This window comes from Monopterus albus, unplaced genomic scaffold, assembly GCF_001952655.1.
Source record: "Monopterus albus unplaced genomic scaffold, M_albus_1.0 scaffold63.1, whole genome shotgun sequence".
Taxonomy (NCBI): Eukaryota; Metazoa; Chordata; class Actinopteri; order Synbranchiformes; family Synbranchidae; genus Monopterus; species Monopterus albus.
This window is the reverse complement of record NW_018127943.1, coordinates 1,243,201-1,260,386: the sequence shown is the minus strand read 5'-3', so window position 1 is coordinate 1,260,386 and position 17,186 is coordinate 1,243,201. Positions and strand designations below refer to the sequence as shown.

The 17,186-nt window shown below is 41.9% G+C and overlaps 1 protein-coding gene across 3 annotated transcripts in view; it reads left to right on the top strand.

Moving 5' to 3' along the window:
- The window catches only part of nudt14 (nudix (nucleoside diphosphate linked moiety X)-type motif 14), a 34,164-nt gene that overhangs the window by 3,532 nt on the left and 13,446 nt on the right, over positions 1-17,186 (top strand). For 2 of the 3 annotated variants that reach the window (XM_020603928.1, XM_020603930.1), the window contains exons 2-5: positions 6,664-6,707; positions 9,864-9,928; positions 13,643-13,937; positions 14,502-14,584. In XM_020603928.1, the coding sequence (XP_020459584.1) occupies positions 6,664-6,707; positions 9,864-9,928; positions 13,643-13,937; positions 14,502-14,584 (487 nt within the window). Of the gene's footprint in view, positions 1-6,663; positions 6,708-9,863; positions 9,929-13,642; positions 13,938-14,501; positions 15,118-17,186 lie in introns of those variants that run through there. The other variant, XM_020603929.1, reaches the window with a different exon arrangement.

Sequence of the window (17,186 nt, the reverse complement as noted above, 5' to 3'; positions counted from 1 at the left end):
AATTTAACTGACCCCTTAAATTGTATCCCCCTTCCCTTTCATTAAATAGTTTTTGAATTCCCCCAGGTAATAAATTGTTCCTGGCTTTATACATAAACACTGCAGTCTTATATCCCACTAAATCGAAAAATTTTAGCAATTTAGACTGTATGAAAGCTCCAATGGTGTGATCCCTGTACCCCATCTTATGCACAATTTTTATCGCCCTTTTTTGTAATATATACAATGGTTGAGGTGAGCTTATGTATGTATTTCCCCAGTTTTCAATGCCATACTCTTAAGTATGGTAGAATCAATGAGGAATACAAAATGCGTAATGCTTTCCCATCCAAATTATATTTCACCCGTGCCAATATCGATATATTTTTGCTATTTTATTCTGAACATATCTGATATGCGATTTCCAGGAGAATTTGTCATCAACTATGAAACCTAGAAATTTAATTTCATGTACTCGTTCGATATTAGCTCCCCCAATTTGTAATTGAAGTTCATTGTCCAGTCTGCGATTCCCAAATACCATAAATTTAGTTTTATCCAAATTCAGAGATACTATATTACTGTCACACTATTTCTTTATCTTCTCAAGTTTATCATTAATGTATAGTATAAATAATTTAGGTCCCAAAACAGAACCCTGAGGCACTCCACATACAATGTCCAGCTCACTCGATTGGTATTCACCCAACTTCACAAATTGACGCCTCTGTGTCAAATAACTTCTAATCCAATTCAATACCAATCCTCTGATCCCATATTTCTCTAACTTATCCATTAATAACTCATGATTGATTGTGTCAAATGCTTTTTTTAGGTCAATAAATATTCCCATCGTGTATTTCCTCTCATCCATAGCACTTGTTATGTCCTCCATTAGGTCGGTAATGGCCAGAGATGTCATCCCCTTAAAGCAAATATTCCTTTATTAAGTCCTCCCACGACAAGAAAGCAAAGTGTGATGACTGTTTGTCCTGATGGTCTTCAGCAAAGTGAGAAATGCTTTCTTACCCAAACATAGGCTGCAGTCCAGGAAGGGTTTATTTTTAGGTTTTAAAATATTTGTGCTGTGCCTCTGCTCCTGTGTTATAGAGATGTCTTTTGTTGTGGAAAATGTGCATGATTGTGTGACAGCAGAACAGACGAATAAAACACACTCCTGAATTCATAAAACGCACACATCCTGATTACTTACATTGTGGATAAATAAGAACATTTTGTTTAACCCGGTTTTACTACCAAAGTTGGGTTTGTGTCATAGACACATGGAAAAAAAAGCTGTTTTGTTCATTCTGTGCTGGAAACATATGTTCAGAATGGGTGAAGAGCTTTTAAGTAGTTGTATCAGTGATTGATTTAAAAAGACAAAACAAAGAAACTGCAGCTGTTGCACTGCAGTTTGTCCTCTCCTCTGCTGATCTTGTATAGCTTACAGCCAGTGTCCTCAGACTTTCTGTGGATAATGATGCTGGGTGATGTTAAAACACGTTTCCTCACATGAATAGTTATTGGCTTGAACTTGATGAAGATGTGGATGTCCTGTAGGTGGAGAGATTATTGTCTTTGTCTTTTTAAAGCTTTGGTTTAGAGCAGAGAGAGAACTCAGTTTCAGTGGAACTGTATTTTACAAAAACCTGTTTTCGAACAAAATAATTCAAGACAAAGAGCTATTGAGGCTCTTGTTTTGAAGCAATGTCTGAGGTAAGGAATAACAGTGGAACACAGTGAATTACCTTGCACATCAATTTGATCATTTCATGTTTAATCTTAATTTAGCTTGTCATATCATGATATAAATTGAAATTAGAAAAATATTTGAGTAATGATAGAAGAAGCTTTATTTATTGTCATTGTGACACGTACAGTGAAATTATGTTTGGAGCCGAGGGCCCCGGGCTGCTGTGTGCATACGCGCCGCCATCACGGGCATCAGGGGTTCAGTGTCTTGCCCAAGGACATTTAGGACATGTGGACTGCAGGCACTGTGATTTGAACCTTCAGCCTTCTGGTTGGGAGACGACTGCTCTACCCACCCCACTGTCGTCTGCCCAGTATTAGTATCGTCCTAATTTGAACCCTGTCTACAAGTTAAGGCTGCAACTCATTGTTTTCATTATCGAGTCACCTGTTGATTGGTTTTTCATTAATTTTATTAATCATGTAGTTAGTTTGTGACACTCTAGAGTTCACCATGTAGAAATTGTCTCTGGCTGCATTGAACAAATGTGTTTGATGTGTTGAGGGACAGGTTGTTTTCTACTAAGGGACATGTAAACTGATGAGGTCAACATGTTTTCTGTGGACCTAACTGGAGAACACTTGTTCACTCTTTGATGGGACCCTTTTAGCGGGCTATGTTAACACTGCAGGTTCTGTGATTTGTCTCTACTGGTCGATCAACCTGTGCAGGAGCAGATGCTTCTGTTGCTGTCACTTTTAAACTGTACTAATCGTTAGTTTGCTGGTTGTAATGTGTGCATGACACTGGTGTTGCCTTTGTTGAGGCTGGTGAGAAGACAGAGGCCACAGCTGAATCCAGAAAAACTCTGGAGAACACATTGAGATTCAAAGAGTGCAGTTGTTTTTGAGGACGGTAGTTGATTCTTTTCTTCCTCCTGCAGCTGCTGGCTTTATAGTGTATTCAGCACAGGAGGTGTGTGAGTGATGGTTATTAGACTTTAAGCACCAAAAAGATGAAGACCATGCATCCCTCCTTACAATAGCCATTCACCGAGGAGCCCGTCATTTCTGACGCCCAAAGCCAGAGGGGCTGCATTAATTTCAAGGTCCTGTGCAGCCTGTTCCTGCTTCCTTTCCTCTCGCATTCTCTTCCTTTCTCTCTGTCTATGTCTCTCTCTCGCACTTTCCCCCCATGGGCTAATCTCTGTCGTAATCCATGTCTGTCATGATTCTCCGTCTCCCCTGGGCCATTCAAGCTGCACTGCCACCCCCTCCCTCTCAGCAAGTGGCCCAAGTAATGAGGGGAACCCTGCCATCTGTGAGCGCTGACGAGGGAACGTGTGCATGTGTGGTGACGCGTTCATGCTGAGTACCCTCACCTTGTTCGGTTTTCTGGTGGCCGGACATCAAACATGTCTTTCTTTGTCCTGTTTTCAATTGTCAAATTAGTTGTGATGTTTTGCTGTATTTATTAATCTGCTGATTATTCAGTTGATTAAATGCCTTTTGCAGTTTCTCGCAGCCCAAGGTGATACAGCTTGTTACTTGATCAACTTGTCAGTCTCACATATTCAGATAAAGCAACAAATCCTCACTTTTAACCAGTGCACCATGCATTTTTTCAATCCACTCACTGATTAATTGACTACTTGTTGGAGCTCTAATGATTTCTGAGAACAAACTAGACCATAAAGATGGTGGTTGTTTTTTTTTAAGACCTAAATCCTGCAACTTCTGTTTGGAAAAACAAATTTTCTACCTAATTTTCCTTCTTGGAAAATCAGTCTTCTGATTAATCATGATTTTTAAAATTTTTTATTTGGACTGATTTTAGCAATAGGATCCCGGAACGGTTAATCCTAGCATCTCTGATATTTTTCACTCGTTGACAGGAGAAATGCTCTGTCTCATACATTTTTCAATAAGCACTCTTTACCAAGCAACAAGCCAGGAGAAGTGCATCCCTGCCTCAGTCACGACAAGTGATTTATCACACCCACCCACGCCTTTACTCTCGTTTTGCTTTCACCAAGGGAAAGTGAGAGGGGTGCGGCTGACTTAGCCTTAAGGAGGAATGATGATGCGTAAGGCGCTCGCACACTTTGTTGAAAGAAGAGAGTAATTACACAGGACTGTAGGCCCTCTGCAGCACAGGCAGAGCATCTTTCATGACATGACTTGACAGAGGAGTTATGATGATGTCAACGCTTTACAAAAGGCTGACAATAAAAGAAACATGCCCTGTCACTGGCTTTACATCTTGTTTCGTCTATGAATCTGTGTAATGTAAATCTAAACATATCTTCTTTGTAAATTCAATTAAATTGTTTGTCTCTCTCTCCCACACACATTATAATTTAAAGTTTAAAAATACAATTCTGTTTAAGGATGCAACTAATGCATCCTTACAAGTATTTAATTCTTTTTTTGATTAATTATTTCATAAATGTCTTCAAAGAGAGAAACATGTCCATCACAACTGGAGCTAGAGCTCAAGGTTGTGCCTTCAGATTGCCCCTTTTGTCTGATGAAAAGCCCAAAATCCAACAATGTTGAAATTATAAAGCGAAAACAGCAAAAACCTTTTTGAAATAACTATTTGACAGGTCTATGTAACGGGCCGTGTTTTGACAACACAGGGTAGAGAAGCTGGAATAACAACAGAAGGGCAGCCGAATGTCACGGAGGGGCCCAGTAGCTGAGGGACGCCATGTCCTGTCAACGGTGCAGGCGATGGACACTCACGGCCAATAGCCGACCATCAGCTTGGTGTGTTGGGGGGTAGACCTTTAAAAAAACTATACAGTACATCACATACTACATTGATATGCAGTACAATAGTATAAATGATGGCAAAGAGTAATTGTGTTTTAAGTCAGTTGTTTGCAGTTGATGTGAGAGAATCCTCTCAGCTCATACTGGACATACAGGAGGGCTTCATCTGGGCTTGGACACAGTAGATAAAGATGATACCGTAGTAACATCAAAACCTAAACAGACATTGGCTTTATGCTCTCATTTCACACCACAACATGACAGTTAATGATGCATGAACAGCATTACGCCAGCTTGGCTTCACGCTGAGGTCCTGTGGCTACAACATGTGGCCCTAACATTATTCATTAGCTGGATCGCTTTCTCTCTTTCCTGTATGCAGACTTAAATATTCAACAGAAACTAGGCTGAAAGTGGGAAATTGGAGTCTTTCTATGGATGGAGATAAGCTGCTGTTGATAAATTAAGAAGGTAAACAATAGCAGTACTTTCCCTCAGACATTCTCTTTAGATTCACCTGTAAGTGTTCAGTTTTATACTATTATCATCTGTAAATTGACTTATTTATTATCTTCAGTAGAAATTGGCACTTAATGAGTCAATATGCAACACAAGTCAGAAGCAAATTAATTAACTGCAAAAATAATAGACAGATTAATTGATAACGAACATAATAAACACAGGCCCCCCGCTTTAAGTCTGCTTCTGCAAGCTGTGAATCTTTTTGATAAGCTGGTGCCAAAGACATTGTGGTTGAGTCCTTAGTTTGTGGCTTTTTATTGCATGATGTTCCTGTTATTTTGCCCACAACATGAAGTTTTTCTATAGAAAAAGATTAATATCATGTCATCACAATGAATTTGGCAGAAAAAAGTGTTGCACAATTGCACAATTGCAATTAAAACTGCACGCAAGGGTTAGAATTTAAAACACTGCATATTGCTGTTTTGGATACATCTTTGGCACCGTGGCACATCTTAAATCAAATCCTGTTGCTACAACAGCAGCCTGATTACATCTGAGTCTATCGGTGCAATTAGCTTGCCAATTCACCTCCTCCAATTTCTTGGGTGGTGCTGAAACTGCACCAGCACACTCACACACAAGAAGACATCTATTGTAGTTCTAATAAGCCTGTTCTAGTAACGCTGTCATCTCTGCGGCTGAAAGAGCTCGTGGGTGGAGAGGAGGTGTAGCCTAAATTTGAATCAAGGCCATATTTCCTCAGGCATAGAAAATGTAGGCCAACTTTACCATATTTATACAGCATGTAGTGAGGAGAGGGGAGGATGTGCTAAGTTTATATTTTCATTTAAATGCGATAAAATGTTTTTGTTTCTTTAATTTTCTAAGAATTAAAAGGTAAGACTTACATTATCATGTTAACTTCCAGTGATAGCTTGACTGCTTCACCTTCAAACACCTCTGCTCGCTCTGTCTAGTATGAATGAAAATAACCTCGAAATGAACCAGGCTACCAGAATGTTTATGTTTTCTGCAAAGTGATGTGCCAACAATGAAGCACTGTGTGAGTCACTGCCCACATATTTAAGATCTCTGTGTGCCAGAGTGTTTTCTCTGGTCACACACACCTGCCTCAGCAGTTTTGATTGTGGTCGTGCTGCTGGAAATGTACTGAAGGAGTGTTCATCTGCTGTTGATGTGACCACAGGGCATGAAAACATTTAGTTACAACAACCTTTGTCACTATGTTAGGTAACATCCAACCATGTTTCTGTCTTTAGTCATCAGGAATCTCTCCCTGCAACTCCATTTCGTTTGTAAAGCATGGGCTGTGGCATTTTAATCGAGTCTGTTAACCTCTGGCTTTATTACCAGTGTTTGCTGTAAATTGTGTAATGAATTTGTCAGCTTACCTATAGTGATATCAACTGTATATTTGATATGAAATAACCGCTCACATTGCAGTTTATTATACAGAGTTTGGCTGCTGTTTAAAGTCTTGGCAAGTAATTATTAAAACAATTAAAGCTGAAGTGTTTCTGGTTGCCAAACTATTTTGGTTGTCTGCCGATCTTTGGGTGTGCTTTGAAATGTTACTTGCATGTAGAAGCAAGCATCTGATATGGGGCAGCTGTTGCCTGTACAGTGATGATGTTCAATAAATCAGAGATGAATTGACATAGTCTACTGTCTGAGGGGAGTTTGAGGTTACGAGCGTGCATTTATTTTTGTCTTATTCCTTCACAGAATGGCACAAAGAAATCCTGGGACTTCATGCGAACCCATGACAGGTAAACACACTTGGCTCATTACAGTTGGATGGAACAAGCACCCCTATCCATCCTTTCCATCCTTTCCATGTGTCCAAACATAAACAAAATGGCATAACCTTTTTTTCAGAATGGGTTACACATAAAACCGGTTTCCTCTGAATGCGTTAGAAACACTGATGTCAGATGAGTCTGAAACAAAGCAGAGTTTGGCTTGCATGGCTAAGACTTCTAAAATACATCTTCCAGTGAAATAGCTCTGAAATGTAAATGCTCATTGTGTCAGGAGACATTTTGCAACCTGAAGAGCTTGTCCCAGAAGCGTCTGAATCTCATCTTGCCCTCTTGATCTTAGTGCTAAGGAGCTTGGTTGGCACCAGTCCCCTCTTGTACTCTCTGTGAAATCCTAAATCTTATATCTACTCTCCATCTTTTGTTTCTTTTACTTGTAAAATATTTTTCCAGTCCAGCTGCTGTACAAATTCAAGACGAGGTGACTGATAATATTAACAAACCCCAAAACTGCAGTAATTCTTTATTTTTTAGGAGGCTTTCCGGTGCTGTGTGGGCACTGTGACAGAAGTAAGACAGAAACTTTTGTGTCATCACCTGTAGCTGTATTTAGTATCTCTCCCTTGTGGTCTTTTTATACCTTATCTCTGCTGCCCAAACAGACCTTGTTTATTTTGGGAAGTGCTGCCCTGTTATTCTACTTGGCAACAGCTATAAATGTCTGAGCTTCACATGGGGCACTGTAAGAGAAATGTCACACATTTGTGTCAGAACCCCTACTTTCTGTTTTGCTCACAGTGCTATAACGCCCTGAGGTAAGTCTTGGTTCATTTAAGCCCTCTTTCCTCCACTCATGACACCAAACAGAGGTCCTTCTGAAAAATAGTACCACTGAGACAAAAGCAGTAAACCTCAAACCTGTATTTCCATGAGAAAATAGCCCATGGGAACAGCCAGCATTTCCCCGGTTGGAAATTAACTCAAAGTGTTATTCCCCCTTTAGCATGTACTGAATGGACCCAGGAATGTTTTGCATTTTTGTTTAAGTGTGCGTAACGTTTTCTTCTCAGCAGGCTTCATTTCTGCCTCCCATTTCTGTAACTTTGACATTTAGTGGCAATTAATGCTTCGTTAATTGCCAATAATGCACAAACTATGTTTAAACAAGAATGGGATGGCTCTCAGCTGACCTGGAACCCTGTTTCCCTGTAGAGCTCCCATAGACACCAGTCAAATCCAAACATTACAAACAACATGTAGACTGGATGAGATCCCGTTGCTTTATTTTGATACCTGTGTGATTATGGGAGTGTTTGCGTAGTGGTGCTTGTTTATCAGTGGAAGTGTCTTTTAATGAGAGTATTTGTTAGAGCTAGAAGATTACGGGCAACAGAGACATAATCAGTTGCATACGTTGAGATCTTGCTGTAGTTCTTATGTTTTTTTTTATTCCCATGCTCGTTATAAGCTTGTGTATCCCCAGCAATGTTGAAACTGATTCACAATCACTTGTGCTTCCTAAATGGACAGATTGATATCCCTGAAGTGTACCTGACTTGGTGTTACACTGTGATGATCAAATGTTCCCGTAATTTTTGAGCAGTTGATATTTCTCTTGCAATTACGAGGTATAATAAGTAGAATAGAAAACCTCATTTAAAACCAATCAGTAAGACAAAGTGTGTTTTTGTGTGGAGGGGTCTAAGCATGTTCTTGTGTACTTAATGTGTCACCATGAAGAGAGGGTAAATTGTGTTTTGTAAATTGTAATATTGTTCACAAATACATCACATTTAGTTAACGTTACATGAAGTAAAAGCTAGTTTGTCTGTAGAGTTGCCTGTAGTTGTTACCTAAAGACACTAAATTCTGTGCTCGCCTTAGTCCACATGTCTGTCATGTTTGTCACAATCCAGTTTTCCTGCTGTCCAGCTTGAAGCCCCGCAGAGAAAGCTTAATGGTGCATGAAAAGGCTTGAGCGTCTGTTTAGCCTGCTTCTTGGTTTAGCCATTAGTTTTTTTTCAATACGGGAAGTTGTAGAACAGCAGTAATGGTGTGGAACAGCAAAACAGACCTGCTGCAGGATGGCGTTCACGCCTCAGGCCTCTGTGTGCAACTTCTGGGCTAATGCCACCACATTATCTTATCCACACGTGTGCTTGACAGTGGTGATCGTCTCTGTTGCAGCTCTAGGCTGTCAAATACATGAGTGGTGATTTTTCATTGCCTTCATGTTGAAGATTTCAAGAGAATCATTATTCTGGAGTTGTTTCAATCCCCTTTTTTTTTAATCGTCAATGTCAAGTGTCATCTTTGCACAAAAGCTGAGACTAAAGTGGTGCTGTATTAAACTGTGCTGCTATAAACTTCATAAATTAGACTTCTGTTTTCAGCATTAGGGACTGACATTTTAGGTTAAATGACACCACAAACATGTTGAACGTGTCTCAAAATAAGATGCAGACTGTAGACAGAAAGTCACCAAACACTGATATAAGGTCATTTAGCAAGGATAAACCAGCTCAGCTAACAATCTTTCATACTGCTGAAAATACACTTCAGGCTTTAAATATCTGTATTACAAACGGATATTAAATCAGAACCAGCTGAGGAGCTGCAGCTAGAAACAGGTTCTACTAGTAGGCTCCCCGGTTCCCTCTCACCATGGGAGAGACAGGGCAGGGCTTCCTGCCGCCTCAGACACATCCGCTTTCCCAACACAGACCCCAGGCCTCAAGTCTCCGCTGGTAGTTGGTCCCACACACACCCCCACACACACACACACACACGCACACACACACACATACGCACGCACGCACACAGCAGTGAACCACCTGTGTATACAGTACAATTCTCTGTGTGAAGCACACTTATATTAACCTGGACTGATGTGGTCCTCTTATTTTAGTTGTTTTGTTTTATTTTGAGTTGAGCCACAACCAGAGAATACTTGTATATCCACCATCCAATGTGCTGGATGTTCCCCAGGCAGGCACTTGAAACCCCATAAAGCTCTAGTCATAAATTACTGCTTTCTTCAAACTAAAGACTACCACAGCAGGAAGAGACCACCACAAAAGAAATTTAAACAGATATGTATTTTAAGGAAATGTTGTGTAACTATGATATTTATTTAACATTGTTGTCTTTTTCTCTTTTCCCCAGTGTATCAGTGCTGATCTTCAACTCAACCTCACACTGTTTTGTCCTTGTCAAGCAGTTCCGTCCAGGTTTGTTTTCTCTACACAAATAGCACTTTGCAATACAACTTATTTCATTTCTTCTTGTCACTGTTCTACATCTAGATTGTTATATATCCTGTGGGCACTTTCACTAAAGAAGCAGTAGCCAAAATTACAATCCCTGTTTATTGAACTGGATCTTAGTAACAATGCAGACTCATAAATAGCGGCCCCGTTACGAAGCAGCCGAACCTCCTTTGTTAGAAGTCACCAGGGACTGTTCCACATCGCATTGTGCTAAATTCAAGGAAGTCTGGGCATTGATATATTTTTTCCACTCTCATTGCTGTTATCTGAAAGAAATCAGCGTTTATCTATGGCCATGAACTGCATTTATGTTTAAACAGGAGTGTACTGAGAGTTTTCCTCCAGGAAACTGATTAGCATAGGTTTAAGTGCAAAATCACTAACCAGCTTTGAGTGGGGGAAAAAATCATTTCTAACTTTCTGAATCAGAATCTGCTTTATTGGCCAGGTGTGTCAGACACACGAGGAATTTGGTACATCGGCTCTCAATGTGAATGTACATATCCCCATGCAAGGGGCAAGTAAACATTGCACTGAGGGTTATTGTCCAGTCATACTGTCATTGGTTAAGTGTTCATCAGAGCGACAGCCAGGGGGAAGAAACTGTCCCTGTGCCTGGTTGTCTTGACACACAGTGACCTGTAACGCCATCCAGAGGGGAGGAGTTCAAACAGATTGTATCTGGGGTGTGAGGGGTCTGTAGTGATCCTCTCCGCCCTCCTTTTGACCCGTGAGGTGTACAGGTCCTCCATGGAGGACAGGCTCACACCAATGACCTTTTCTGCAGTCCTCACTGTCTGCTGAAGTCTGTACTTGTCTTGTTTGGTTGCTGAGCCAAACCAGACAGCGATGGAGGTGCAGAGAACAGACTCGATGATTTCTCTGTAGAACTGTATCAGCAGCTCCTGGGGCAGGTCGAACTTCCTGAGCTGGCGCAGGAAGTACATCCTCTTCTGTGCCTTCTGTCATGATGGTCCTGATGTTGGACGTCCACTTCAGGTCCTGGGAGATGGTGGAGCCCAGGAACTTGAAGGACTTTACTGCTGATACAGTGCTGCCAAGTATGGTGAGTGGGGGTAAGGTGGGGGGAGCTCTTCCTGAAGTCCACTCTCATCTCCACTGTTTTGAGCATGTTCAGCTCCAGGTTGTTGCAGCTACACCACAGCACCAGCTGCTCAACCTCCTGTCTATAGGCTGACTCGTCACCGTCTCAGATGAGACCAATGACCGTTGTCATCTGCAAACTTTAGGAGCTTGACAGAAGGGTCCTTCGAGATGCAGTCGTTGGTGTAGAGTGAAAACAGCAGAGGGGAGAGCACACATCCCTGGGGGGCACCTGTGCCTTTTGTTTGGGTGCTGGATGTGGTTTTCCCCAGCCTCACCTGCTGCTCCCTGTCTGTTAGAAAGCTAGTAATCCACTGACAGGTGGGGACAGGCACAGTCAGCTGGGTCAGTTTGGAGTGGAGGATGTCCGGGATGATGGTGTTGAATGTCGAGCTGAAGTCCACAAAGAGGGCTTGTGCGTAGGTCCCTGGGGAGTCGAGGTGTTGCAGGATGTAATGCAGTGCCATGTTCACTGCATTGTCCACTGACCTGTTTGCCTGGTAGGCAAACTGCAGGGTGTCCAGCAGGGGGTCTGCGATGTCCTTCAGGTGGGCCGACACCAGTCTTTGAAAGGACTTCATAACTACAGATGTCAGGGCGACAGGTCTGTAGTCGTTCATTCCACTGATGGAGGGTTTCTTGGGGACTGGAATGATGGTGGAGCTTTTGAAGCAGGAGGGGACTTCACACAGCTCCGGTAACTTGTTGAAGATGAGTGTGAAGATGGGGGTCAGCTGATTGGCGGCACTTTCAGGCAGGAGGGGGCCACACCATCTGGGTCTGGTGCCTTTCTGATCCTTTGTTTTTTGGATGAGTTTTGAGCTTTTTAGAGTAGCTCCTCTTTGCTGCTCTGATCTCCCTTGTCAGTGTGTTCCTGGCCTGGCTGTACAGAGTCCTGTCCCCACTCCTCTTTGGCATGACGAAGCTGCTTGAGTCTTACTGTGAACCAGAGCATGTTGTTGTTGTATGTGCAGAAGGACTTTTTTGGCACAAACACATCCTCACAGAAGCTGATATAAGATGTCACAGTGTCAGTGAGTTTATCCAGGTCTGTAGCTGCAGCCTCAAATACACTCCAGTCTGTGCATTCAAAGCAGCCCTGTAGCTTTGACTTAGCCTCCTCAGTCCAGCTCTTCACTGTTTTGACCACGGGCTTTGCAGCTTTAAGTTTCTGCCTGTAGGTTGGAATAAGATGGGCCATACAGTGATCAGAGAGTATGAGGGCTGCGCAAGGGACAGAGCGATAGGCGTCTTTTATTGTTGTGTAGCACTGGTCCAGTGTGATTTTGTCCCTGGTGGGACAGGTGACGTGCTGCCTGTATCTGGGCAGTTCTTGGGTGAGATTTGCTCTGTTAAAGTCCCCTAGAACAATGAGTGGAGAGTTGGGATGTTCTAGCTTCAGGCTAGTTATCAGTTCCGCCAGGAGCTATAGTGCGCTAAGCGTGGGCCTGCGGATTTAAATAGGCACCCACCAGGATGAAGCTCGAAAATTGCAGTTGATAAAAGAGTCTCTAAGTCTGTGTTACATGTCCTCTATAGCACTGTGACATCTGTGCACCAACCTTCATTTATATAGAAGCAGATTCCACCTCCTCTTGTTTTCCTGGACAGCTCCTTTACACGATCCGCTCTGTACACCTGGAAGCCCAGTATTTGTATCGCGCTGTCCGCAATTGAGTTGCTCAGCCAGGTCTCTGTGAAGCATAAAGCAGCAGAGCGTGTAAAGTCAGAGTTAGTCCTGTTGACGAGAAGAATTTCATCCATCTTGTTGACCAGGGAGCGGAGACTTGCTAGGTGGATACACGGGAGTGGAGTCCGGGTCTCTCTCTGGTGTAGCCTCACTAAGGCACCCGCACGCTTGCCACACCGGTGTTTCTTCCAGATCCCGTAGATTGCAGCTGCGCCTCTGATCAGAATGTCCATACAGCATTCTTCTATCACAAAAATCGGAGAAAGGTAGTTCGGTGTGAGCTGTCCGATATTTAACAGTTATCCGATAAAAGTAATCTGGGATGGGTTGCAAAAGACCAAGAAAACAAAGAAAAAAAAACAAACACAAGAGAGCGCGAGTAACCATGGCTGCCATTGCTGTCGGTGCCATCTTAGAAAACCTGTGCATTTCTAAAGTCTAATGTATGACTGTTGGAAGCTCATTTCTCAATTTATATTTACACTTTCAACAGAGACACCCTATCGGCACAAACGGAACAGTTATCACAAACCATCGTAACAGTGTCAGTGAGATAGTGTCAGCTGGGGGTAACTGGCTATGCTCAAAGCTAAGCTAACAGGCTATTCTCACTACAATTATTTCAAGTAGAATTAGAACTGTTATGCTTACAATGTGTATAAATTTAGCCCATAATGATTAGTAGAAGACAAGTACCGTAGCTCTGAGAAGATGGAGAAATGAAGATTGGAACAAGAGGGAGCAGAAGCAGTGTATGATCTCAGAATCATGTAGGAAGTAGTGTCAGTTTTCCTTCAGTTTTCCTCAAAATGGAGGAAAAACAGAAGTTATGAGAATAATTTATTACTTCCACCTAGGAGTAACAGTAGTTCTATTTACAGCTGTATACATGTGTGAGTGGGAAAGGACCAAGAAGCAGCCTCCTCAATCTGCTGAGAAAACTGAGGAGGGTGCAGCTGAAGCCGCAGCCCCTGAGTCTCAGGAGGGACAGTCAGCCTCAGAAGGGGAGAGCTCTTCTGAGTGGCCCCCGGCCTCAGCGGGGATCACCTATGAGCTCTGTGCCGGGCTGGTGGACAAACCCGACCTGTCTCTGGAGGAAATCGCCCGGCAGGAGGTGCTGGAGGAGTGTGGATACGATGTCCCTGCTGATAAACTGAAGAGGATTACTTCCTACAGGTTAGTTGAACTACAGCTGGACTCAGATAAAGGTTAAGGTTAGGGGCACTTACCGGAGGTGTGCCTTCCTGGCAGCTCTTAACACAGTACAGTGTTTTTATGCTTGAAAGGTATTATGAAGAACCTCAGGGAAAGTGAAGATAGTGGAGGCGGCAGTCTGGCTTTTTTGTGCAGTCCCATACACGCATGGCCCCAGGAAACCAGCTTTTACCTCAAGCACCAATAACCAACAATATGAACAATGCTGTAGCCCATTAATACTACCAGAACCCTCAGTCATGGTGTTCTGGCCCACCTAAACTGGGCCGGCCCCTCCACCAACCACATATCTGGCACTCCCACACATACAGCAACAACAGCATGAACTATAATAAGGAAGAGGGGGAGAACTCTCCTCGTTAACAGTCCCAACAGTCCCCACTGTATCAAAAAGAGCATCATATTGGAGTTGTTGTTGACACTCATATTAGCAGAGGTTTGAAACAATTCCCAGCCCTGTAGAATCTTAAAATACTGGAAATATGAAAACAACATTTGTTTCCTTTTCTGTGTTTTCCCCATCAGGTCAGGCGTAGGTATAACAGGTGCCAAGCAGACCATGTTTTACGCTGAGGTGTCCGACGACAACTGTGTCAGCGCAGGCGGAGGTGAGCCACGGGAGGGAGAACTTATCGAGGTGGTCAAAATCCCGCTGCACGAGGCCATGACGTTTGCCTATGACGAGCGCATCCCCAAAACCATGGGTGTCATTTTTAGCTTCATCTGGTTCCATAATAACATGTCTCCCAAGTACAAGATCTCCACTAATGTGTAACTACTATTAACACCTCCTCTTTCTACTGTTTATTGCAAATGAAATCATACACTGACCAAGCACATCCACTCTTCCCCTTCATCTTGTATTGCCTTTTTGCTCATTGGTACATGATGAAGGGTGGACCCCTTGTCTTGTTGCCAGCAGGCATTTTTAGGTTTTGCCCTATTTACCTTTTAGAATTTTATGTGATCTTAATGTTTTTTCCTAAAAACAACTTTGCCATAGCTGGTTGTCACTGGCACCCTTTTCTCATATTGATGATTTTTATTTTAGTATGCTAATCGTTACAGTGCCATCTGTTATAAACAGCTGCATATCACGGAATTCATTTGCCTGCCCTAGATTAAAGGAATTCTCCACTGATTTTACTGTGGATCTTGAATGTTACCATAAACATATAATACTGGCTGGAACAAAAGCCATTTAACATTCCTCAGACTTGTTTTAACCATTCCTGCAGTGCTCATTGAAGGCTCTGTGTTTTATGCTGCATTCATGGCACATCGGAGTCATCGTAATTACCGATTGGTTCCCGTTCTTGTCAACGTCAAAATTGTAATTACGATCCGAAAAGTCAGATATGTCGAATTGGCACATAGTAACATGAAAGTGCCTCACATCAGCCAATAATAGTTCAGTGATATTCAACCCAGATTTAATCTATTCACTGTATTTTAATTCTCACGCAGTGGAGTCCGGGTCTCTCTCTCTCAGTCAAGTCTAAAACCACACAACCGTCTTGATGTTGTAAGTTGTTAGCATGCGAATCTTTTCCATCTCTACCGTCCATCCCATATGATGTAAAGTCAACATTGGGCCATGATGTTAAACAGCCATGTGCCTCTGGTTAGCCCTTGTTTACTAACATTTTAGCATGCTAATATCTGCATCAGAGTCATATTCACATAAACATTTTGGCTTGCCTGGTGAGAGGAATATTGCATCTGCTATAACAGTACACATCATAGGAAAATGGCTACTTGTTGCACCTTCTCGTCACTCCAGCCACTAAAGGCATAAAGGCTAAAAAGGCTGTGGTGTATTCCTTTAAGCCATGATCCAGTAATGCAAAAACTATGCTAGTCAATGGCGGTGCCTTGTTAGGTGCGTTTTAACCGCCACTTGTTCAGGCATGCCTCAATTAATTTATCTGATCCACTGCCTTTAAGCAATACTTACTGTAACACAGCACCCTGGGCTAAACAATCACTCAGTGTCGCTGAATTCAACTCTCATTCTGCTAGAAATTCTTCATAAAGTCAAACCGGTTAATATATTATACCTTTGCACAGAGAATCTCATTTCTGTTCTCAGTGTGTCATTGTTATAAAGCACAGTCCTGATTTGAAATATACTAGCTAGTTGAAGACATGAGACACACAAATCCACTACAAATAGCATCTTCACATTTAGCTAGGGATATAAAACGCTGCAGTGTGTTACAGTTTGTTTTCAGAAGCAGATACTTGGGCTCTAACGTGTCAGCGGGCGACCTGAAAGAATTTTTACCTTCGGTTGAGCATTATTTCTGAGGTAACAGCAGACTGGAAATGCAGTAAAAAAAAAAAAGATACTGTATGAAGGCTGAGTTCTCTTTTAGTATCAGTTTTATTACTGTCAAATACTTTCTTGGCAGTTCATTTAATACGCATCCTGTTAAAGTTACATCTTGAACACAATGAAATGTAGCTTTATGAGTGTGTTTAGAAGGAGATCAGGCATCAAACTGATGGCTTTTAATCCTAAATTATTCAGGTGTAGTAAATTGTGAATGATCATTTACAAACTCAATCTCACAAAGTGACAAAGAGCAGTTTTCCAAAATCTCAGGTCCAAATAGTCACTCTTTTGGTCATATTCAGGGTGGCTCCCTGAATATGATGATGACCAGCATGTCATTATACTACTGTATTTCAAAATCGCTCACAGCTTATAGACGACAAAGTTCTTACTATACAGTATTAGTATTTTTTCTTCAGTGAAAGGGCTGGTACTTCATTTATTATTTCATATGTATAAAAGAAAGATTTGCCTCACCTTGAGTGTTGTTAAAAATATGCAAGTACTGAAAAGCTTACTGTTTATAGTAAATTACTGGTCACTTTAGAGACATCAATTCTTATACATTACTACAGTTAAATAATAAGAGCCACAATTCAGATTTTCTGCTCCAGTGACTTCAGCTCTTCTTGGTGCACAGAGTTTGGAAACTGTGAAGTGTTGACGCAGTGTAATGAGTGAAATCTAATGGTTTTAAGCAGTTGGGAAATGGCCCGTGTGAATAGCTTGTTGGTTTAGTGAACTTAAATGTGGAAAAAATGCAGTGCTGTTTTTTTTTTTGGTTATTTTTTGTAAGAATTATAAGTGCAATGTTTATAACACCTTAACACAGTCAAATATGACAACATTGTTTTCTTTTTACCCATAAAATG